Below are 25825 nucleotides of genomic sequence, written 5' to 3'. Positions count from 1 at the left end.
AGCAAAAGTCGAAATAGAATATAAGATAGAAAATAATATACTATGATAGAATGAATTATGTAATGAAATATGGGAGAAAATAAATCAGGTAGAATATAAGAATGGACATAATCTAATTGATTGTTAATTTGGATATGAGATAGAATAAGCAACAGAATTAGATGGGAATACAATGGAATATAAAATACAGAATTAAATAGAGTGTTGAATAGAATATAAGAATGATTTGATATTAAATGAAATAGAAATATCAATATAATTCAATGGAGTATTGAATAGGTTATAGATTGAAGTGAAAGACATAATTATAAAACTAACTTTAAAAATATGGAGTAGTAAGCCAAATAGACAGTAATTGAATTATATGAAATGAATTAAAATGAAATTAAAAATAGAACAGAGGAAAAAATGGATCCAAGTGTAATCATCCATGAAAGTGAATAAAAAATCTGAATTAGCATTGAATGGAAGCCAGGTGCTTGTGGCTTATGCCTGTAATCCTAGTTACTCAGGAGGCTGAGATCTGAGGATCGCAGTTCCAAGCCAGCCCAGGCAGGAAAAGTCCATGACACTCTTATTTCCAATTAACCACCAAAGAATCAGAAGTGGAGCTGTGGTTCAAAGTGATAGAGCACTAGCCTTGAACAAAATTTTAGGAACAGCACCTAGGCCTTGGGTTCAAGCCCTATGACTGACCAAAAAAGAAAATTGAATGGAATACAATGGGATGAAACAGGTAATAAAATGAAATATTGATAAAGTATATCATAAATTGAAAATAAGAGATATTTTTGAAATTGCTGGGAGAAACAGATGATTGAGGATTGGAATAAAATATAAAACATTGTGATACTAAATATGAAGTGTGATATAAAATAAAATGGAAAATGGTGGAAATAGAATGTAAAATGAATGGATTAAAATGTATGGGAATATAAAATGGAAAATGGGATACTGCATGTAGAACCAAGAACAATATCATGGAAATGGAAAAGAGAAGGGCATGAAATTAGAGTCAACGGAAATACAACAGAATATGAATTGTAATTAAATTAAAAATAAAATTTTATTATGAATTAAAATTTAGATTGCAATATTTGATTGAAAAATATAATTTATTCTGGCATAGAATCCAGAATAGACAAGATCAGGGGATAATAGAATATATTTAGATTATGGAAGATAGAATATATTGATGTGGCTTGGAATGTCAACTGAGGAATAGAACAGAATGAAATATGACATGGACATGGAATAGAACAAAACACTAAATTGCATGAAATATGGCCAATAAATTGTAATAGAACATCTGAGGGATGAAATATTACATACAATGAAGATGAAGCTATGAAACAAAATCCATTTCATGTAATGGATAGATTATGCATGCAAAATTATTGTGAATAAAATATAAAAATAAATTGTTAAAAATTATATTGTAATGAAACAAAATTTCATATATAATGGAAAGCAGAAGAACTATTCAGTTGGGTATGAAGTGTGGAAGTAAATAAATAATGGCATAGGAAATAAAGTGCAATGGGAGGAAATAAAGTGAAAAACAATAGAAAATTCAATAAGATAAAATAACATAAACTTGGAAATGAGAAATGATCTACTAGTTATAATGAAAAGTTAAATGAAAAGGAATACATACTAGAAGAAATGGCATTAGATATTAAATGTAACTGAATGTGAATTGAATAAATTAAGCTCTGAATGGAAATAAAGTAGAACATGGAAGGCAATTGATATCAAAATGCAATAATATATGAAATGGGATGAATATAGGGAGATGGATATGTCTGAAATAATGGTGTGAGAAGAAATGTGGACCTTCTTCTCAATGAAATGTAGTCTTGTTTCCTTTATCTTTTATTAGAATAATTAATTATATGTAAGTTGTATCTTACATTGATGTATTTGCTTCATTTTCAATTGATTTTTCCCCATAGGATGAGAGACAAGGTCAAGTTTCAATTTGGTATATGGACAACTGAATTGTACCATTCTTTATGGTTCCCTTTTGATGAAATACACACACACACACATGCTATCTCCTTCAAATTGTCATCATCTGCTTCTCATAACTTTTCAAAACTTTGTGCTGTGTATTGGCATGGATGTCTTTGGATTTATCATAATGGTTCTGCTTCTTGAAGACCTTGCTTCATCTATTTTTCTATCATGTTCATTCTGCTCTTGGGTTTATTCATTGTTTATTTACTGCAGATGGTTCATTTTTCAGGCCTAAATTATTCCTTGGTTCTTGTATTTCTTGTAATGCATTTATTTCTTATATAAATACATGTGTATTATTGTAAAGATACTGTACAGAGAAGTTACAGTTACATGAACAAGGTAATGAATCAATTTCCTGTCGAGCATTGTTACTCCCTACTTTGTTTTTCCCCTACAATCCCCTTCTTCCCAACCTCCCCAACTTCTCCCTCCCCCACCCAAAGTTGTAAAGCTCATTTTCAACATAGTATCTTATACATCTTGTTGTTACAACGGGTCATCCTGTATCCTTATTTCAGCATTTTGTTATTTCTCTTCCCCTCCCCAAATTAGAAAAATGTATAAACAAGATGCAGGCACTGGAATCAAATACAGTAAAAACAGGGGTTATACCATGGGGGAAGGACATACAAAAGAAACAAAAAATTCACATAGTACATTATAAGTACATTAAAAACAACTGCAAGAAAGATAAAACCTCTTATGTCAATATCTTGGGGTTCATTTCGCTTAGCATCATCTTATATGGTCTGCATTTATATCAAACATGCTTATAATGGTCATTGAACTACTTTGTGTGTGTATGTCTGTATTCCGGTACTGGGGTTGAACTCAGGGTCTCATGCTCTCACTTGGTAATTTTTTGTTCATGGCTGATGATATACCACTTGAGCCACACCTGAACTTTTCAAGGTTTTTTTTTTTTTGGTTTTTTTTTTTTTTTTTTTTTTTTGCTGGTTCTGGGGCTTGAACTCTGTGCCTGGGCACTGTCCTTGAACTTCTTTTTCTAAAGGCTGGTTTCAATCTGTGATCCTCAGAGTAGCTAGGATGACAGGTGTGAGCCACCAGTGTCGAGTTTACTTCCAGCTTTCTGCTGGTTAATTGGAAGTAAGTGTCATTGACTTCCCTGCTTGGTCTGGTTTTGAAGCATGATCTTCAGATCTTCACCTCCCGAATACCTAGAATTATAGGCATGAGCTCCTGCACCCAGAAAACCAACAGATAGCAGCCTAGCAGGAAGGGAAGAAGGGGTGTTTCATTACAAGGCAAGGATGTCCACTTCGTATCTTAGATATGAGTATCTTTGCCTTCTCATTGATATGTTATTTTTTCTAATAAATTGAAAATTTCCTGGACACATAGGTTTTCATTCTGTCTTGGACATTTTGTGTAACATATTATGAAACCTTAGATATTTTAAAAAATATTGTTCATCAGGCATCCTTTGATGCCATACTAATAGGAGAAAATAAGTCACCCTATCATTACTTCTAGTGGAAGTCTCTCATTCAGCCTCACTGACAGGATAGGGAGTAAGAGGAATTCCCTGTATCATTTGATAGGGGTTGAATCCCAGCCTCCCACTAAATTTCCACTTAAACCAAAAGGGGTAATGTTTTTAGAACAGGGTAGTGATAAAAATCCCCAGCTTGCATTTAGCCTTCTCAGATAGCAGCCCAGCAGGAAGGAAAGGGATGTTTCATTACAACAGGGCAAGGATGGAATCCTTGGCTCTGCACACTAATTTTCTGATAAAGTTGGTGTGGAAATATGGTGTTTTCTGTTTGGCTAGAGTAGTGCTACAAGGTTGCTGTTTTAGGTTGTCCATTTTTGTGTTTTAGCTGTAAAGAACAGGCTTTCCTTGGGGATTTTTCAGACTGTGCTCATTGGCATTTGTTTCTCATTGGTTTCCTACAAAATCTGAGATATATGATGGGAAATAGAAATCCAAGGGAACTCATATATTCTTTATCAGGTTCCACAGTACCTAGCTGTTTGTCTTCTGTCCACTTCACAAAAGCTTCTTGTGTGTGTGTGTGTGTGTGTGTGTGTGTGTGCGTGCGCGTGCGTTTATACCCATATATACAATGTATTATATATTAGTTGGAGGAATAGGGAAGTAAATCTGCTCCTTTTTGGTCTGAAACTTGAAGTCTTTTTGTGAGACAAGTTTGGAGGTTATTGATTTGGTAGCAAATAGACTCTTCCCAGGAAGCTAACATATTAAAACTCATTTGAGTTTGAGCATAAGTTTTAAGATAATCATATAATTCAGATGGTTTATAACCAGGAACTAATTATAGATAATGAAGAATAGAGGTTCAAATATCAAACCGCAAAGAAATAAGTTAAATAGAAGGCAAACATTTAATAAAGGGAGTAAGAAATATGAAATGAGTCTGTGGGGAGGAAACAGATGGGATGAGGGAGGGAATGACTCTTGTCAACAAGCACTGGACAATTAGAAATGTCAAATTGTAAACCCCTTGTACAGTGTTTTAAATTCAGAAAAAATTTTAAGAAAAGGAGTCCAAAAGGCCAATGGAGATTTGGCAACTAGCTTTAGACTACAGAGGAGTAAGTAACAGGCACTTCTCATGACAAGGAAACTTATTACAAAGATGTTTCCTATAGGAAAGAGGCATTTAGTCTTGGCTTTTCTTTATAATCATTTGGGAGAATTAAAAAAAAAATTCACCGGGTGCTGGTGGCTCACGTCTGTCATTCTACCTACTCAGGAGGCTGAGATCTGAGGATTGTGCTTCAAAACTGGCCTGGGCATGAAAGACCGTGAGACTCTCATCTCCAATTAACGTCCAGAAAACTGGAAGTGGCACTGTGGCTCAAGTGGTCGAGCACTAGCCTTGAGCTGAGGAGCACAGGGACAGTGCCCAGGCCCTGAGTTCAAGCCCTATAACCGACCAAAAAAAAAATCTCATATGTCCAGGTTGCTTTCTATAAAAGTTAAGTCAAAACTCTCTGGTGGTGCAGTATATGCTTCAGTAGTTCTAAAACTCCTTAGGATTCTCCAGTATAAAACCTGAATCACTGTTGCAGGAATGGTTTTTATTTATTTATTTTTTTTTTGTGAGAGCTAGGAAGGTGAAATTGTTTTGAGTGAGAAACATCCACTATCCAAAATGGTGTAGAAGTAAAATCAATGAGTGATTAATCAATAACTGGCACCTAAGGCTTAAAAAAGATTGTAACCCCAATCAGCTCTTCTAGTCTTTAGAAATATTATGATTCAATATACAGTATCCTGCCTTTATCTGTACTTTCATTTTCTATGATTTCAATTACCTACATTCAAATGTGGTTTGAAACTATTAAATAGAAAATTCCAGAAATAAATAATTTATAAGTTTTGAATTATAAGCTGTTTTGAGTAGTTTGATGAAATCCCATGTCATCTCACTGGCAATGGAAACTATCCCTTCATCCAGTATATATATGCTATATACGCTATCCATTCATTAGTCACTTAGTAACCTTTCCATTATCAGATTGACTCCTGTAATAACATACACTGTGTTCAATAACTGTTAATTTACTCAACAATGGCCCCAAACTGCAACCATATTAAAGCTGGCAATTTGGATATGCCAAAGATAAGCTATAAAGTACTTCCTCTAAGTGAAAATCCTTGACTTAACAAAGAAAAAAATATATATTCAAGTTACTAAGATGTATGCTATAAAAATTGAGGTTTGAAATTGTGTAGAAGGAAAAAGAAATGCATACTAGTTTTGATGTCACAACTCAATCAACAAAAATTTTGACCATAATGGGATAAGTATAGGAGAAAATACACACATACATATACATCCACCCATCCATATATATATACACACATATATATATACACACGATTTTATATGTATGTATGGTTTAGTATTATCTATGGTTTCAAGCATCTACTGAGGAGTTCAGAATGTATCCCCTGTTAATACGGGGGGCGGGGGATAACTGAGAAATTATCATATGTGCTTACTCTCATTAGCTGAGCAGAAAGAATACTGCGGTACTGTGACACTTCTCCTTAATTTCTTAGCTATGGCTTGAGAATGTGAAAATCACTCCAAAGCAAATTAAATCAAATTTCATTAAAATGTCAAGGTTAAAAGTTTTGCTTCCAGAAGGGAATAGAAAATATCAACCAAGTTCATAGATTAAAAAGTAATCAGGTGAGTTTGAGATCAGCTTGGGTTATATAGTTAGACAAAGATAGATAGATAGATAGATAGATAGATAGATAGATAGATAGATAGATAGATAGATAGATAGATAGATAGATAGATAGATCACATCTTCTTTAGTATCACCTCTGCCACCTGGATTGAGTTGATGGCAGTTTATGTGGTGCTCAGAAACTCTTACACAGATTCAGCTTTCCCCGTTGGGTACTATGAGGGTCTCAATGGATAAATCTTGTCTCTCCTGAGGCTTGTCTTAGCTAGGCAGCTGTGGCTAGGTGGAGACATGTTTGGCTTTCCCATTCAAACTTGAACTGCCGTTCCAGCATACTATTTACTGCTACAACAGGAATATCATTAAGTTTGTCTGAGCTTCAGTATGTTTCTTCACAAAATGAAGATTATACAGAGCATTTTCCACCTAAGGACATCATGAGGCATGAATAAGATAACATAGAAGTTTAAAAGAATATGAGAGGTAATCACTGAATATTAATTTTTGCTCTCTTTCATATCATTGTGCTATTCCTTAGAGAGGAACTATTAAGGAAGGGAACTTGCTAGCACTAGAAATCACAAGTTATAAAAGACTCTGTTTGTACTGACAGTTAGACATCTAGGCAACTGCACTCAATAGGGATCCATTTGGTCCAGCAGACAGACTGAACCCCCAAATCACATATGCACATGGTATCTGAGGCCTTAAAATGTTAACTGCTAGGTACACAGAAACTTGTTGATCAGGCTATGAACATAGTATCCCACAAATATTGTCATATTCCTAGTGCCGAGGATTAATAATCACCTGAAAATCCACCAATGTTCTGGTGATTTGTCTATTGCTATCATCCATGTGTTCACAGACAGCAGGTTTTTCCATGTTACATTAAGATTTAGAGTTAAGGGGATTCACTGCCCTATGATCAATACATTAATACACCCATATGAACTCCAAAGAAACAAGGGACCTGCTATGTACCCACACTTTCTTTGCCCTCTTACCAGCCAAAAGAGGATGCAATTGCCTTTAACATACCAGTATTTCTAATTTTAGCAAGTGAGAATGCATGTTTGTTTGGACGTTTACAAAGGCTTTTTCCTCACTAGGAGCTGGTGGCTCACACCAGTATTCCTAGTTATTCAGGAAGCTGATATATGAGGATCAAGAGTCAAAGCCAACTCAAGGCAGCAAAAGTCCATGAGATTCTTATCTCCAGTTAATTAGCAAAAAGACCAAAGTAAAAAACCCGTGGCTCAAGTGGTAGAGTGCCAGCAATGAATAAAAAGCTAAAGGGGTAAGCCCAGAGTTCAAACTCCAGTACTGATTCTCTTGGGCCTATTAACACCTAATCTCTTTTCTCACCTTCAATCCCAGGTAACTACCAATTTACCTTCCGTGTCTATTAGCTCACCTTTTCCAGACATCTAACACAAACTGAATCCTATAATACATTATCTCTTGTACCTTCTTTCCCTTATCACACTTTGAGGTCTATGATGGCAAATTGTGTGTCAGAAGTTCAGTCTAATAGCTGAGTAACAATACAATTTGTCTATCCATTCATGCATTGATTGGCACTTGGCTTATTTAATACTTTTTGGAAATCACTATGACTGCATGAATCTTTGTGTATAGATATTTTGTGGATATGTCTTCATGTTTTTAATTATCATGGATATATACATATGACTGCAATTATTGAATCCTATGGTAAGTCTAGCTTTAACTTTAAGAATTTCCAGAATATTTTCAAAAATTGTTGTGCCATTTGATCATTCCACCAGCAGTATATGAATGCTCTCCTCCTCCACCTCATCATTATCAATGTTTCGTTGTCAAGATAAAACAATTCTAAAGATTAGAGGAAACTTGATTTTCCCAGTTCTTAAAAAGCAGAATTAAATGATATTCCTTTAATGGTCCCTTGGATCTATTAAGATTCTAAACATATATCTATGGTTTCCCTCATTTGCAATAATTAGTATATGTCTAGGATAATTTTGCCAGATGAACAGAAAAGTTCAAAAGCTATGCACACAAGACCATATAAGATGCTGCTAAGTGAAATGAACCCCAAGATCTAGACACAAGAGATCTTTGTTGTTGTTTTCAATGTACTATGTGATTTTTTTTGTTTCCTTTGTATGTTCTTCCCCCTATGGTATATCCCCTGTTGTCACTGTACTTGATTTTGGTACCCTGCATCTTGTATACACATTTGTCTAATTTGGGGAGGGGAAGGGGAATAACAACATGCTGAAACAAGGACACAGGATGACCCATTGCAACAATGATACCCACAAGGCAGTATAATGGAAATGAACTTTACAACTTCAGGGTCTGGGGAGGAGTGAGGAAGATGGGGTAGGGAAGGGGTAGTGGGAGCACAGCAAGGGAAGGAGTAACAATGCTTGACAAGAAATGTACTCATTACCTTACTCATGTAACTGTACAGCATCTTTACAATAAAATAAAATTTAAAAAGGTTCTAAACAGATAGACTGAATATTTTTAAACAATGCTTTTAAGAGGGAATTCTCCAGATGGTCTAGCTAAAGGTTGCTTTTCTTTTTAGAAAGAGCATGATGAAAATGAAAAACGTGTATACGTGTATAAATACATACACACATATTCAGATTTTCCAGACCTCACATGTACATAGTCCTCTTAAGGCTATAGAAGCCTCCTTAAGTAGTATTAGTTTAGAACACAAGAATTTTTACTGGATCTGTAGATCTGACAAGTGTCTAATGTTAAAGAAATTAAAGAAAAGACAAGACAAGTCAGTGAATCCCACCATCCCTGTGCTGCATCAGTGATTAGAAGCACATTTTCTTGCTGCTTCTTGAGCCAGACACATTAACCAAATGAGTCACTCTGATTCCTTGAAAGCAGAGGAATAAACAAGGCATTTGGATTTATTTCTGTTTATTGTCTAATAAGAAATATTTGCAGAGTATCGTAAACCAAACACAACCCTGCCAGTATCCACGCATGCATATGGCTCAAGAACGAACAAAATTTCTATAAATAACTCATTTACAAGATGGGTAATTAAAATGTACCTATATTCGATGTGATAAAACACCAAAGAACTTAGTGCTGGGATAGGGGAGTAGAAAAGGGACAGGAGGGATGGCTGAGTGTAGCAGGACAGCTAGGGAAGTGTTAACACCCTTACCTTGTCCAGATTTGAGACTCTTGGAGGAGAAAGTTGCTCTCCCATATGACCCCTTGACCAAATTCAAGTAAAGGTGTACAAAGAGGAAAATGGGTCAAAAAACCCAACTCATCTTCAGTAAACATGCCCCCTTTCCTTAGGCAAAACAAACAAACCAAACAAAGCTTTCTTTTGATAGTTCAAATACAGACAGCTTAATTATTGTCTAAGCTCAGGACTATGTTGAAAATATTTTTATGAAGTGCCTCTTCTGACCAAGAATCTTCAAGTGTATGTTGAGTGTTGGTGGCTCACTCCTGCCTGTAATCCTAGCTATTCAGGATGCTGAGATCTCACGATCATGGCTTCAAGCCAGATTGGGCAGCCAAGTCCATGAGACTTTTCTTTCCAATTAACCTCAAAAAAAAAAAAAAACATAAGCGGAGGTGAGACTGAAGTGTTAGAGCTCCAGCCTTGAGTGAAAAATCCAAACAGAGGCAAGAGGCTTTCAGTTCAAACCTCAGTACCCCTTCCTATGTGCATGCCCCTATGACCCCCTAAGGAATCTCCAAGTGGAAAAGACATGCAAAATCTAGTGCTCAAAGAAAGATATATACACATTAAAAGCAATGAAAAGAAAATCTTTCAAAAGACTCTTCTAGAGCAAATGCTAGAATAGATAGAACACTGGTCATGACAAAAGAGCAAGTATAGAGAAAAGCATCCTTCACTTTATCTTTACACACAATATCTTTGATAGCAAAGTCAAACAAACTTTTCAACCCTATTCAAATTCCCAACTCCAGTTGCTGAACTTCAGTACCTTAAACCATGGTGATTCTGGTTATGGTTCACACAGTGTTTGTGTTGTGTATGGGTGCATGTAGTGGGGAGCCTGAGTCAATTCTTATTTTTGTGTGTACTTGTCCTGGGGCTCAAACTCAGGGCCTAAGTGCTCTCCGTGACTTTTTTGCTTAAAGCTAGCACTCTATATTTTTGGTGATTAATTGGAGATAAATCTCACAGACTTTCTTGCCTGGCCTAGCTAGAATCGTGATCCTCAAGATCTCAGCCTCTTGCATAGCTGGGTTAATAGGCATGAGCAACTTGTGGCTGACATCAATTCATATTTTAAAATTACTATTATAATTACCATCTATCTCATTGAGCATTAATGTTAGGCTTAAGTATGAAACACTGCTAGGCACATGGTGTCCTTTAAAGGCCAAGGCTTAACCTTGGCTCGCACATATTTGCTCATACCTGCAGGCAGGCTTCTTGGTGCAGGCTTGGAATTCAACTGCTTCTAATTCCTTGTCTAGTACAATGGGACCTTTTTGCTTTTACTCAGGTTCTTTTAGCACTCTGATCTCTGAGCTGCCCCCAAAGACTCTTAATCAGCACTTGTAGATGAACTGTTCTCAAAGATGTGTTTAATACCAACCTAAAAGTAGAAACCTTGCTGTGGAGAACACTCATTGTCAGGGCTAGGATCTAGTGATGAAGTGCACATTGTGCATCAGATAATTACCACCACTTGTATGACAAGACTAGCTATCCAAACCTCACAAAGCTTCTCTGATAATGAAAATAGGATCCCCAAGGAGCTTGTTTTTCTCTGGTCATGAGATTTATAGGTGAGAGCTAAAGGCAAAATAGATGATGTTTCAAAAATAATTGAAGGGAAAAGGTAGGACAGCAAAAATCTAATTGACCCATGCATGGAAAGGCAATAAGCAGGGTCCCATTTTGGTCCTTGCTCAACTGTAGCTAAATGAATTGAGGAGTGTCTCTGTAAGGAGGGTGCTGCTGAGAGGAAGCTTGGGAATTCCAAGCACTAGAGTGAAGGCAACCTTGGCTTAGTTTTTTTTTTTTTTTCTTTCTCACAACACTAGAGTTTGAACTCAGAGCCTCATGGTTACTAAACAAGTGCTCTACCACTCAAATCAGACCCTCAGGGCTTTATATTTCCCGTATTTTAAAAATAGAATCTCAATGTTTTGCCCAAGCCTTCCAGAACCATAATCTTATTTACTTTTCCTATATAGCTGGAACAATAGACACAAATCATTGATTGGTTGAGATGGAGGTTTTATTAATTTTTTTTTTTACTAGATTGGCCATGATCCTTTCAACTCTGCCTCTTGCGTAGCTAGGACTATAGGTGTGAGCTAATGCATCTGATCAAGGGCATCCAGCCAAAAACATTTTTAAGGTTCTAAGAAATCAGACTCCAGCCCTGCTCCCTGCTGGGGTTGAAGGGACATAACACCTTAAATATGGGATAAAGAAGGCCCAAAAGACACAGAGAAAAATTCTTTTCCCTCATCTGTGCTGCCACTCAGGATCACTGCTTTTTGAAAGGGATCCTTCAGCTGGACTAGGGAGTGCTACAAGGGTAAGACTTTAGGGAAAATGTAGAAAATAAAAACCGCATAGGCTGTAGAGCATAAAGGCTTGAAGGTGAGAAAAGAAAAATGGCCTCCATATTGTTTCACTTGGAGTAAGGTCCAGATGAACACTTGTGCTATTTTTCAGTCAGAGACTCCATTGATGCCTCAGCAGTGATTAAGATACTATCAGCACACTACCTTTTCCAAGAGTAGAGATAGGCTGCCTTTCTCCTAAGACTCTCACTCAGCCTCCTCTCCCCACTTCCACTTTTAAGTAAAATTAAACATCAGATCAAGCAAACCAAAATTGAACAACTTTAAACTTCACAAAGGATGAATGGGGTAAGACAAGTAGAATGGATGTTCCTGCTTATCGTTTTCCCCTTTCATACCTCAGAGAAAAAAGGAGATAAAATAAACAGGAATATTCTTGTTTGCCCTGTAATTCTTCTCACTTTCCAACCTCTTGTAGTCAATGCTAAATGGAAAGTCCCTTAGATTTCATTGGGATCAGATCTGGCAGAAAATGCAATAGGCTGTTGATTGGGATAAGAAGAGCCAGTCGCAAGTAAAAGATTAATTTTGGCCTGGCGGTCAAGGGATTTTTATTTACACATTAGCAAAAGGGCCTTATTTTTCCCTACCCCTATTTCTTCCTTTTCTGAAACAGATATGCCAAGCACACAAAACACTCCTACCTCCAATGCCATCCAGAAAACAGTGATTTCAAGATACTGAAGAGACCCTTAATAGCTATCCTATTCACTCATATACAACTGAGCAACTTAAGGCCAGTCATGTTCTATCTATGAACCTCAATTTCCTTATCTGTAAATAGCATGCTAATCCATGCCTTGCCCAATTAAAAGTGCATGCAAAGACCCAATACAATGATCACTGTGTGTGCACAATATAAGTACAGCACCCATACATGTGTAGTAGATTTTAACATTCCAAACTCAGGGTAAGTGCCCTATCATTAGTCTTGGATTTCACAAATTCAGTTACATCTAACCTCCTAGATTGCATAAACTGTTCCCAAGCAGAGGAAAACAATGACCTCATTCATTTGACCACATTTTCCTCCCAAATTTGCCCCACTGTGAGGGAGTAGGCTTCATGAACATAAGACAAAGTCTATAAAACAACTCATGTTGCTCACACCTGAGTTCTAAGGGTCCTATCTACCCTGTTCTACAGGAAGTCATGGAGAGAGCAGTTCTAATTCATGCTGACCGACATGTAAAACTGGTGGTGAAAGCTTAGGAGGAACTGGCTTTTCTGTAAACCAAGAAAGCACCAAGTGTTCCCTGAGCTGCCCCCAGGACCAGGCCCCATTGAGGGCCTTAGTGCCTAAGTGACCAAGACTCAGGAACTTCAATGTCATCTCAAAGACCAAAGCTCTGACTTCTGACTTGGCTATGAGGATCTAGAGACTGAGTTTGGGGCTTTTGAAAATTGATTTTCAGGATGGGACCAAAGAGGCAAGAGTAAAAGAGGTATCAAAATGAAAGGAATTTCAGGAAAGATATTTTTAAATCCAAAAAGCCACTGATTCCCCACTCAAGAGCAGTAGAGGCCTATTTGTGAGGAAGAAGGCTTGATAAATGTGCTAGCTTCAGTGTTGTTGTCACAGCTACTTAAGTCTTAGACATGAGTTGGAGAATCAAAGTATTCGGCCTCCCCCAAGAGTGTGTGTGTGTGTGTGTGTGTGTGTGTGTACACACACACATGTGCACATACTGAAAAGGCAAGGAGGAGAAGCACAAGGAAAAGGGTTTCATTTTGTCCCTAAAGTGGTCTATGTGAGCGAAGAGTTCTCAAAGGCCTTCCTTCGGGCCTACTTGATCAAAAATACAGGCAGAAAGTTCATAACTCATTCATTGTCCTACCCTCTCCTGTTATCTATTATCAGTTTGAACTAGGAACAGGTCCAGTAGTGTTATGGGTGGAGCATCTGGCTTTCCAGGATAGAACAAGGATGCAAGAAATACTGTAGGTCAGCCTTGGGGAAATGGTGCAGAATAATCCTCTGGTTGGAATGGGTGGCATAAGACCCATTAGTTGAGTACTTTAAGTTGTAGGCACCATATCCCAAGTCTTTGCTACTATTATGGTATAGTAACCAGGCAGGAAAGTCAAGAGAGCATGACTGGCCAACACTCTCAGGAGCACAACAGACCTAGGGAAGGAAAAGAACAAGTTAGAAACATGTGAGGGAATCTTAGTACCTCCCTATTCTCTATCCTCCAAAATTATGGGTTAAATAAATGATTTGGAATACAATAATAGAAATCTATCACTTAGGTAGAGAGATGACAATTCTATCCTTCTCTGCACTTGAGAATTTTTTTATGTGAAACTGGGTTCTAAGCTCATATACTTTGGAGAAACCTAAAGTGGTACCATCCAGAGGGAAGAGGTATCTTCAGGCTTCTGTAGGATTATCACAAGGTAGATGAAGCAGATAAGGTCTATTTGGCCGAAAGAACATAGCTAGGACCCACAAATGGGTACTACAGGGAGATGGATTTTTTTTCTTTTTTATGAAACTCCAATCTCACAGTCATGGCTGAACTACACAAAATCTTGGTGGGAAAATAGGTTGAGCATCTCTAATCTAAAAAAATCCCAATACAAAAATTCTACAAAATCCAAACCTTTTGAGAAACAGCAGGGCACAGATGAAAAATTCCACAGCTGATCTCATGTGTCCAGCCAAAGCCCACATGTAGGCACACTAAAAATATCATATAACATTACCTGCATGCTATGTATGCAATGTGTACATGTAATAGATGAATTTGGAGTTAGATTTCATTCCCATCTCCAAAATATCTCATTATGAATATACAAATACTCCAAAATAAAGAAAATTCTGAAATGCTTGCATTCCAAACCATTTTGTATAAGGGAAACTCAAAGCATGGATTAAAGACCTTAGTAAGAAGAGCACACTAAATGACCCTGAAGGCCTATATTTGTACTGATGTGAAAATAGTTGTGGCCTCTAAATATACATTGCTCCAATTTCTAGGTAACATATAGGAAGGAGAAAGTCATGGGAGATCTGGTAATGTCAGCTGAAGAATGGAAGTGAGTGGTAAAAACAGATGAGCAGAAAATTAACAATCTTACCACTATCTGGCTTCTTATTTCAGTATTTCAGAAAGTATCATTGATTATAATTGCAGTAGTGGAGTTGGATGAGCCCCTAACCCTGGGCTCTCACCTAGTTCTGCCACTGAATTGTTCTATGACTTAAAGAAAATCACTTATCCTCTCTGTGCCTCAGTTGCTGCCTCTGTGAAAGAAGCTAACATACCCTGGCCTATTTACCACAAAGTCATGAGGTTCTAACGGTGAAATAAATGTAGGATGAGATAAATATAGGATGATGTGTAAATTGTGCCCATGAAAGGGGAGAAAAAGAAAAATGAACAAGACTTAAATGCCTCAAATGCATCAGAATATGTAAAAAGGCATTATCATATTATATTTTTTAATCCAGTTGGTCATGGTGGCACAATCCAGTAATCAATTTTTAATAATAATAACTTACGAAGTGGGTAGTAGTTTCTACATTTTTATTTTTGTGCTACTCCTGGGATTTGAACTCAGGGCCTGGGCACTATCCCTGAGCTTCTTTTGTTCAAGGCTAGTGTTCCACCACTTGAACCACAGCTCTGCTTCTGGAGCTCTGTCTCTGTCTCTATCTCTCTCTTTCCTTGTAGTTTATTGGAGATAAAGTCTCACAGGCTTTCCTACTTGGGCTGGCTTTGAACTGTATTCCTCAGATCTAAGCCGACTGGGTAACTAGTATTGTGGGCATGAGCCATCAACATTTGGAAATATTTTCTTCTTTTTACAGAGGAGAAAGTATTTACACAAGGGTCATAAAGTTATTAGACAATGGAGCTTGATATGAAATATATGGTTGCCAAATGACAAGCCTTATATATTTTTTTCTACTATGCTATGTTGGTTGTATAGAGAAGAAATAAGCGAATGTGACTATAAGACAGTAGAGCCCTGAGAAAGCTTACAGAAGGCCAAGAGGAAGAGACTGGTGTCCTAGCAACCTGACCAGTTCCCTGATAATTGTAGGCTCAGAAGTCTGGTGTCTGATTGGCTCAAAAAATTGTTATCACCGCTGTCACCCTTCTCCCCATCAAAGTTCCTAATTTGTTGCTGTTCTTCTACTGTTTGACTACTGAACAATAGAATTAGAGAAGGGAAATTGCTTGAGAATAAGTGGGCTCTAATTTCTGAGCCTTCTGCTCCATCTTTCCAGCTTACCTCAGTAGTTAACGGCTGCACACTCCAAGGGGCACATTCAGCCCCACCTGCTCTCCAGAGCTTCCAGTAGTGTTTCCCTCCAAGGTATCAGTACTAGTATAGGAGGCAAAGCCAGAAAACTTTTGTAGGTCCAGCTCTGTGCATTCAATGGGGATGTGGACCCAGTGGGAATGGCTCTCCGAAGCACAGGAAGGCATGGTAAAGGACTCTTGTGTAGGGAAGCCACTGGTAGAGCTGGAGTCATCATCCAAGATGGGCTTAAAGGGTTGGGTTTCAAAGATGCTCCCATTCATTGGGGACTTGGGGTTGATCTCTTGGCCAGGTGGCATGGGAAAGCGAGATTCCTCCTCCACTATCTTGTCACCCTCAAAGTGCAATGAATTTCCTGGAAGTCAAAGCAGAATGCAACAGCTTTACCCAGAGGTAGAGTTTCTTTTCAGCAGAGCATTGGTTCTCACACAAAATGGGGAATAAGAATGGAAGACAGTGTGTCACTCCTTTGGGAGCACTGGACTCCCAGACTATCTAGCACTAATTTATGGTGCAACGTATTTCAATTGCATACTAGATTGAAGCTATTTATTTCTGAATTAAGGGAAACAATTTCTTCAGAGTAAAGGAAATGCTTAAACCAAGTGCCAGTGGCTCAAACCTACAATCCTAGCTACTTAGGAGGCTGAGATCAAAGGATCAGAATTTGAAGCCCAGGAAATCAAACCTGTGAGATTCATCTCTAATTAACCACCCAAAAGCTGAAGTGGAGGTGTAGCTCAAGTGGTAGAGCCCTAGCCTCAAGTGAAAAGGCTAAATGAAAGTTCAAGCCCCAGTACCAGCATGGGCGTGCTTGTGTGTGTGAGTGTGTGCATGCACACACACATGTGCATGCACACGCATGCACGTGCACGCATGCACACACACACACACACACAATGCTGTGTAAAGAGCAGGTTTTGACATTGGCCTCCCCATCATGATCTTCATTCCCTGGTGTTATTTTGTGGAGGCTATATTATAAGGCTCAATGGATTCTGAAGATCCAATTAAAGTGATGGAAGATTGTTCTGGAGTTCTCAGTTGAGTCCAACATAATCATAGGTTCTTTTTTTGGGGGGGAGGGGGTCCGGTCGTGGGGCCTGAACTCTGGGCCTGGGCGCTGTCCCTCAGCTCTTCAGCTGAAGGCTAGCGCTCTACCACTTGAGCCACAGCGCCACTTCCGGCTTTTTTTCTTTTTGCTTATGTGGTGCTGAGGAATCGAACCCAGGGCCTCAGGCATGCAAGGCAAGTGCTCTATTACTGAGCTACCTTCCCAGCCCAATCACATGTTCTTAAAAGGAAAAATAAACCAAAAGGAACTAAGCAAGTATTGAGTATTAAACGGATGAGGCATGGGGAGTGGAGGGGGCTGGGAGAGTGGAGGGGGCTGGGGGAGTGGGGGGTGGGAGATGGGAAGGGATGGGAAGGGGAAACAAAGGAGGAGGCAACAATGCTTGATAAGAAATGTACTCATTATCTTGCCCATGTAATTGTAACCTCTTGGTACAGTATTTTCACAATTAAAAAAAATCTAGAATATCTTTAATCTGGAAAAAAAAGTCATCATTTTTTACCATGAGTAAAAAATACCATTGTTGTTGGGTGCCAGTGGCTCACGCCTATAATCCTAGCTACTCAGGAGTCTGAGATCTGAGAATCACTGTTCAATGCTAGCCCAGGGAGGAAAATCTGTGAGACTCTTATCTCCAATTAACCACCAGAAAACCAGAAGCGATGCTTTGGTTCAAGTGGTAGAGTACTCACCATGAGCTGAAGAGCTGAAGAACCGTGTCCAGGTCCAAAATTCAAGCCCCACTACTGAAAATTTTTAAAAAGCTATGAAAAAAATCATTGTTGTCCTCTAGAAATGGACTTCAAGAAAAAATTGACCTTGCCAAAAGACAAGAGGCTGAGAAAGGAGGATAATGGTTTAAAGCCCGCCCGAGCAGAAAAGTCCAAGTGATACCTATCTCCAATTAACTAGCCAGAAGTAGAGCTATGGCTCAAGTGGCTCAAGTCTTGAACAAAAAAGTCAAGTGAGAGAAACATTCTGAGTTCAAGCCCCAGTATTGGCATACATACAAAGAAAGTGAGAAAGGGGGAGAGAGGAAGAGGGAGAGGGGGAGGAAGAGGGAGATGGAGAGGGAGAAGGAGGGAAGAACAGAGAGGGAGATAGGGAGGGAGAAAAAGAAAGACAGAGAGAAAGAAGGAAGGAAGGAAAAAGAAAGAAAGAAAGAAAGAGAGGGACATGAGTTCTATAACTGCATGAAACAATTCAGCCATGTGCCTGGATGATCAAGGAAATGGATTCTCCCCTTGAATCTCCAGAAAAGAACATCCCCCTGCCAATGTCTTAAGCCTTGTGAGATCAAGCCAAGCCTGTTGAACTTTTGAGCCACTTAATGCTAATAAAGCATTAAATATGTGGTAATTTGTTATGACACTAGAAATGTAATAAACCCTTCATGAATGAGTCCGATTCAACATCAGGTTACAAACTGAGAATCTACTACTACATGTGTTATTGTTTATGATTCCCCAATTTGGAGTGGTGTTTTTGTGTTCCATTCAAGTTACTTGACAGTATTTAATACAAAAATCCAGATTTGTGGATTCTCTTGAAATTTTGAAAGTTTTTTGAACCCTGAATATTAATGTATTAATTGTGCACGTGTGTGTGTGCATAAGCGTGCACTTGTGCAAGTGTGCACATGCACATGCATGCTGATACTGGGTCTTGAACCCAGGGTCTGGCCATTGTTCTTTAGCTATTTCGCTCAAGACTGTGTCTCAAGACACAGCTCCACTTCCAGCTTTTTGATGGTTAATTGGAGAAAAGAGTCATACTGATTTTTCTGCCTCAGCTGGCTACGAACCTCTATTTTCAGATCTCAGTTTACTAAGTAGTTAGGATTACAGATGTAGACCACCAACATCCAGGTAAATACTCCTTTTTTAAACTCATTTTTTGCAATTTTTTGTGATTAAGTGATTATATAAATTTCACAAATTTCACAGTATTGTAGGATAGTGATACTTAGTTAAAGTCACAAACACATTCTAACCCTCACGGGGCAAGCTGTGAATATTCTTATATGGTAATAAAGAGCTGGAGCTAAGTAGCAGATTCCCCTCCAGAAAGGAGATGGTCTTTCTAGTTTCTCTATTTTTGTCTCTCTCTCCCTTACTTCTTCACTGCCTGTCTGCCTGCCTGCCTCCTTCCCTCCCTCCCTTCACCTCTCTCTCTATTTCTCTCTCCAGTTTGCTGTGACAGCTTCTATTAGTAACCTAAGCTGATCTTGAACTTGCTATGTATCACCGGGTGGCATTGAACTCTGGCCTCAGCTTCCAATATGATGGGATTACAGGTGAGCATCACTAACCCTGGCTCCTATTCCTTTTTGTGGAAGCTTACTTTGGATTTAATTCCCATAGTGGTCTCATCTACATAGTCCAAGTATATTTGTAACTCAGTGACTATTTTTGTGTGTACTGTACTGGGGCTTCAACTCAGGGAGCGCTGTCCCTGGGCTTTATTTTGTTCAAGGCTAGCACTCTACCACTTAAGCTACAGATATACCTCTGGCTTTTTTGGTATTTAATTGAAGATAAGAGTCTCATTGGCTTTCCTGCTAGGGCTGGTTTCAAACTATGATACTCAGAGCTCAGCCTCATGAATAGCTAGAATTACAGGTGAGGGCCACTGGTGCCAGTGATTCTTGATAATCAACATCCCCACATTGAGCAAAGGTCTAGTGTTCCCTTCCCTTACAGAGAAGTGAGGAAGCCACCTGCCCCCATATTCCCAGAAAGTTACAACAGAGAATAGAGAATAGAAGGGAGTAGAAAAATGTACTCTTCTCTTCTCTCCTGAGGGAGGTAGAGGGGGAAGATGGGCAGTTATCAAATATTTTCTCATATTAATTTTGCTGAGCTCTGGAACCAAAATACTCCATTGTTCATATTTCATACCCATACTCAGGAACTAGGCAACAGCTTTGATTTCAGATACCATTTTCCAAAGTCAGAGACAGGATGGCTCTCCCTCAGCCATAGTATCCCAGGAGGGACCAAAGAGTAGAGAGATTGAAATACAGTTTGAGAAGGGTCATAAAGAGACAATAGTAAAAAATGTAGTGCATGAAATGTGCTGCATTCATCTCTAAGCCAGGGGCACAGTCAAATATAACTATCAGGCTTTTTCAAGATCATTTGTCTGATCCCAGAGCTAAATGAAGACAGCTCTAGATAAGTGTGATTTTTCCATTCAGAAAGAGCAAGGCTTAAAAAAATCCCATTTCTTGGGCCCAGTATCCAGTGGACTGCAATCCTGAGCATCCTTGTATCTTTCATAATTTATCCATCCCACAGACTCTTCTTACTAAGTCGACTTCATTCACTAATCAGTTCCTATCTTGGTGTCCCCTGGTTAGCTCTCAGATCCCTTAAATTCAATGAAGCTGCACCCAGCCTTGGTAATCTTGGAGGTCTAATATCTTGCTTGGTCTTAATCAACCATCCCCTCCTATGTATTTACCCTCAGTGATCTGTACTTTCTGTGTCACATTATTGGTTAGTGGATAAAGTTGTGCTGAAAACAGATTACAGACAGGTGACAGTAGCTCACATCTATAATCCTAACTATTCAGGAGGTTGCCATCTGAGGATCACAATTCGTTGCCAGTCTGAGCAGGAAAGTCCGTGAGACATTTATTTCCAATTACCATTAAAAAAAAGAGCAAGAAGCAGATCTGTGGCTCAAGTGGTAGGATGTTAGCCTTGGGCACAAAAGCTCAGGGACAGTACCCAAGTCCAGCATACATACACAGATACACATACACACACACACACACACACACACACACACACACAAATAGATTAGTGTTATTGAGACTTTAAACTTGATCTTCTATCTAATTTCATATGGCATTCTCTCTGGGATAGCTGTCACTAGATAACAATATTATCTGGGAGGAAAAGGTCTGTCAGCTATACTATACTTTCAGTTATCATATTTTGGGAAATTACTATTACTGTAGCACCAATATTAGTTGCCCTAGACTTCATAAAGCCAAGTCTTCCTCCATTTTGACATGTTCCAGAATCTACGGCTATTAGTACAGATATACACAATTGCAAAATAACTTTAAAAGCAACTGATCTTGTCTTTCACTTTAAATATTCGGGAGAAAGAGGCTCAAAGAAGCCATATGACTTGTGTAGGGTTACTCAGTGATTGAGAGGTAGATTTAGATCCCACCAGATTCATTTCCCAAGAGATTTTTCATCATGCCATGCTCCTTTCTGATGCCCTAGAACCTAATGAACAAGGTTCCTTAACAGGACATTTTTGAAGTCCCATAATTTCTATTGCCATCCCCGATAGTTCCCCAAGCTCATTAAAAGACCACCCCTGGGGTTTTCTAGTGTGGGAATTCTCAACCCTAAGAAACTCCTCTCTTTTGCTAAAAATGCCTTCCTTCTGATTCATGTGAACTGTGAAACAGCAACCCTTACCACGCTGGCAATGCCTGTTGAAGAATTGCTTGCAGTAGAGGTAGAACAGCCCAAGGAAGGCCAGGGTAAAAATCACTAGCAGACTGCTCACCAGTACAACAAGTGTGGCCTCCTGAGGAGGCACAGTAGGTGCATCTGCCTTCACCAAGCTCAATTGGAAGGCACCTGTGAAGCAAAAAAATTGAGATCCATTAGTGTGGGAAGTCAATAATCACCTTGTCCTTTCTTAGGCCATCCACATTTGGCTTAGTCCTTCCTCAATTAGTGATGCTTTGCTGTTTTTTCTTATTTGTATCACAGGCAAAATTATATGTTGGGAATGAGTAGGGGAAGAATGATGAAACGCACAACAGTGAACAAGATGACTCACAACATGTCATGGTGAATTGAAACTTCTTTGTACAACTACCTACAGGTAATAGTATAATAATAATAATAACATTAACAAAGAAAAAAGGTACTCATAAATGGGCAAATTAAACTGAAACATCTGTGTACAACTACATAATGATATTTAAGAGAGAAAAATTCAGCTGGATACCAGCAGCTCACACCTGTAATCCTAGGTACTCAGGAGATTGACATCTGAGGATTGTAGTTCAAAGCCAGCCAGAGCTGGAAAGGCCATGAGACTCTTATATCCAATAACCATCAAAAAGCTAGAAATGGACATGTGGCTCAAGTGGCCTTGAGCAAAAATGCTCAGGTTAGAACCTAGGTTCTGAGTTCAAAACCTAGGAATAGCACACAGAAAAAATTCACATATGCTCCAGGCATGACATAAATTAGCAAAATTAACTGAAAACAACCATTCCATACCCTGCCTAGTTATTATATAATCTAGATAAATGGAACTAAATTAAAATGCTCCTCAGCAATGCATAAATAAAGCATGAAAACTCTAAGATAAAAGTAAAATACCTTTATGGACTTATATAAACAATCCAGAGGGAAAAACTGGACAGAGTATATAACTTAATGTCATTGATATATAACATTATAAAATAGCATATACTGCTATATTGCTAGTATATATATGAATATATATGGCAAAAATAATACAAACTACATACAGTGCCAGTGGCTCACACCTGTAATCTTAAATATTCAGGAGCTGAGATCTGAGCATCACATTTTATAGCCAGCCCAAGCAGAAAACTCAACTATCTCTAATTAATTAGCAGAAAGGTAGTGGAGTTGTGGCTCAAGTGGTAGAGTGTAAGTCCTGAGTTAAAAAGGCAAGTGAGAGAGTAAGACTGAGTTTAGGCCCCAGTGCACACACACACAGAGAAAGAGTACAAATATTAAAACACTAGTGGAGAAATGGGCAGAAATATAGACTCATTAATTATTCCCACTCTCTCCTGTATCCATGAAGTAAGTCCATAAGACTACTTCTGGCCAATGGGCTGTGAGTAGAAAGAAATGTATGTTACTTCTAAATTGGAGCACTTAAGAGCCAGTATATCTCATTTATCTCTCCCCCTGTGCCAATGACGTGGAATATGAATTCTTGAAAAGGCAAAGTTATACAGCAAACAAGTCCTTTACATAGTGAACATAAACCTTTTTGTATTAAGAAACAGTTTGTTGGTAGCCAGGTACTTTTGGAAATCTTCACATTTCAGGAAGCTGAGATATAAAAATCATAGTTCAAAGCCAGTGAAGGCAGACAAAACTGAATTTTTTTAAATCTTCAATTAACCAGCTGTGAGTGAGGTGGGGTGAGGGAACTAAGGCATATATTTCAGGACAGTGCTTGTATCTGAGGAGATTTAGAATCTAAAGGGGAATTTGTCATACTTGTGGAATCTTTGGTCCTTATTTTAAAAAATATGAAGGAAAAATATGTGAAATGTTAATTTATTATCTAGGGATCTGAGGCAACTGAGCATGTTTAACTTTTCTACTTTTATGCATTTTAATTATTTCAATGTCTTACATATTTCATTATTTTTATGAAAATGTCAATAAAGAATAAGTGAACAGATAGATGGTAGACAGACAAAAATGATAGAAAGACAAGAAAACACAGATAAATGGGTAGTTATATAAACAGAGACTTATAATAAGTCATAGATCCCTTAATTCTTATTCAGCTTTTCATGAGTCTAAAGATCTAGGGAATCCTACATACCTTGCATAGTGTTAATAATAGTAATAATATTTCATAACTGTATAAATATTTTTTATTGTGAAAATACTGTACAGAGGGGTTACAATTACATGGGCAAGATAATGAGTACATTTCTTATCAAGCATTGTAGCCTCCTCCTTTGTTTGTATAAATGTTATACAGTGCTTTTCAACATCCATTATTTAATTAGACCTAGACAACAATCCCATAAGGTATGAAGACATCATGAGTCACAGCTTTTCACATGAGGTAAATGAGTTTCAATGAGTTTGAATCATTTGTTAAAGATTACACAGATACTATGTGGTAAAATTAGAATTCAGACATAATGGATACACTTGCCTCAGTACTGGACTCAAAGAGCTACTAATAACTAGTTAATTCCTGCAAGAAAAGAGACCTTTTCTTGTGCTGATCTAGGGACTTGAACTCAGGGCTGGGACACTGTTTCTGAGCTTCTTTGGTCCAAGTCAAGCCTTCTACCTCTTGTGCCACACCACCACTTCCAGACTTTTCTGAGTAGTTTATTGGAGATAAGAGTCTCATGTACTTTCCTGCATGGGCTGGTGTCAAATTGTGATCTTCAGGTCTTAGCCTCCTGAGTAGCCAGGATTGTAGGCATGAGCCACCAATGCCAAGTGAAAGAGAAATATTACCTGATTTTGCTGCCACCCAATAGGTTGGGGAGAAAAGAAAAGAGAAGAAGTAGACATATTATATGTGAACATGGATCTAGAAAAACTGAGGGGATGAGTGGATTTGGTAGAGGTGGTGGAGAAGGATGAAAGGGGTGACATTGATCAAAATGCATTGTTGAATCAAAACTTCTTTGTACAACTACATAAAGGTAATAAAATAGAAGTTTAAAAATTATGGATACACACACTGAACCTCAGAAGTGGGGGTCTGCTTCGTGCATGGGATGCACTCTTGGTCCTGCAGGCCTCCAATGCGTGTCTTTCGATAGAACCTATGATCAGAGTAGTAAGTGATGTCAGAGTGATGGAACGAACAATGCACATAGGGCAAAGTGGTACTTTCTGGAACCACAGGTAGCTTTGTAGAGTTTTGCCCTTGGGGAAGCCAGTGCCTACCCCTCATAAGCTTTCAGTCTCCATGTGTGATTCTGATTCAGGGGGCCCGTCACTCCACCTCTTCCCCCATTCACCACACACGATAGCCAAAATGGAAGCTAATGCAATGAGACAGAGGAGCATGACTATGATACCAACTGCTTCATAATTTCTTGTTAAGTTTCCAGTGAGATTTACCTTAAATCTTGGGCCTGGGCTAAGAGTGCCAGCATGATGAAAAAGCTGTTAAGTGCTCATCTGTGGAGGACAATGTGCTGGACACTTTATAGAGGGATCTTGGGAAGACATTGTTTCTACCTTCTGGGAGCTTAAATGGAATATGACATGGATAGTTAGAATACTTTGACTAGATTCTGTGAGGTAAGGATTATAGACATCAAAGGGCTAAAACAAAAGGCACAGATCTGTTTAGACAAATTTAGCAGACTCACCTTGGCAGACATTCTCCACAGATAGCATTAGAGGTGGCTGTGCAGTTGGTCTTCTGGACCCGATTGATGACAGCACAGTTGATGCAAGTCTGGCATCTGTGGTGGCCTGAGCTGCTTTTGAACTTTTGAGGAGGGCAGTCTACACAATATGCATCTCTACCTTCTCCATAACCACAGTCCTGCAAAGACAAGAGAGTTAACTTTTCTCTATAGGAGATTGGAGAGATGCTCACCTCTGAAACTGAGTAGTAGTTTTCAAACTGGAAGTTGCCCCTCAGTCCTCAGGTTCTAAAATCAATTAACTGAGTTGCCATCAACAATGCAAATTGAAATGGAACAAAATAGAATATATCAGCCAGGATAGATGGAATCAAATTTCAGTGATTTAAAAGAACAAAAACTTATTTCTCACTCATACTAATTGTCCACCAGGGATTTTCTGAGGGCTACATTATCCTCAATAGGATACCTAGGGTAATGGGCTTCATACTCCTTCTGCCATGATTGGGGCACCAGTAAAAACTAAATAAATAAAAAGAACG

The 25825-nt window shown here is 38.4% G+C and overlaps 1 protein-coding gene across 1 annotated transcript in view; it reads right to left on the bottom strand.

Annotated features, from left to right (window-relative positions):
* Positions 1–13904: 13904 nt before the first annotated feature.
* Eda2r (ectodysplasin A2 receptor) overlaps positions 13905–25825 on the bottom strand; it is a 39753-nt gene continuing 27832 nt past the window's right edge. Inside the window, exons 4-8 of the mRNA XM_042694928.1 lie at positions 25284–25462; positions 24643–24728; positions 21622–21786; positions 16072–16456; positions 13905–13954 (exon numbers count right to left, since the gene is read on the bottom strand). Coding sequence (XP_042550862.1) covers positions 16080–16456; positions 21622–21786; positions 24643–24728; positions 25284–25462 — 807 coding nt within the window. The 3' untranslated portion in view covers positions 13905–13954; positions 16072–16079. The remainder of the gene's footprint in view (positions 13955–16071; positions 16457–21621; positions 21787–24642; positions 24729–25283; positions 25463–25825) is intronic.

Source organism: Dipodomys spectabilis, unplaced genomic scaffold (genome assembly GCF_019054845.1).
Source record: "Dipodomys spectabilis isolate Male_0828 unplaced genomic scaffold, ASM1905484v1 ptg000176l, whole genome shotgun sequence".
NCBI lineage: Eukaryota > Metazoa > Chordata > Mammalia > Rodentia > Heteromyidae > Dipodomys > Dipodomys spectabilis.
Note: the sequence above shows the minus strand (reverse complement) of the source record. Positions and strands in the feature narration are given on the sequence as shown.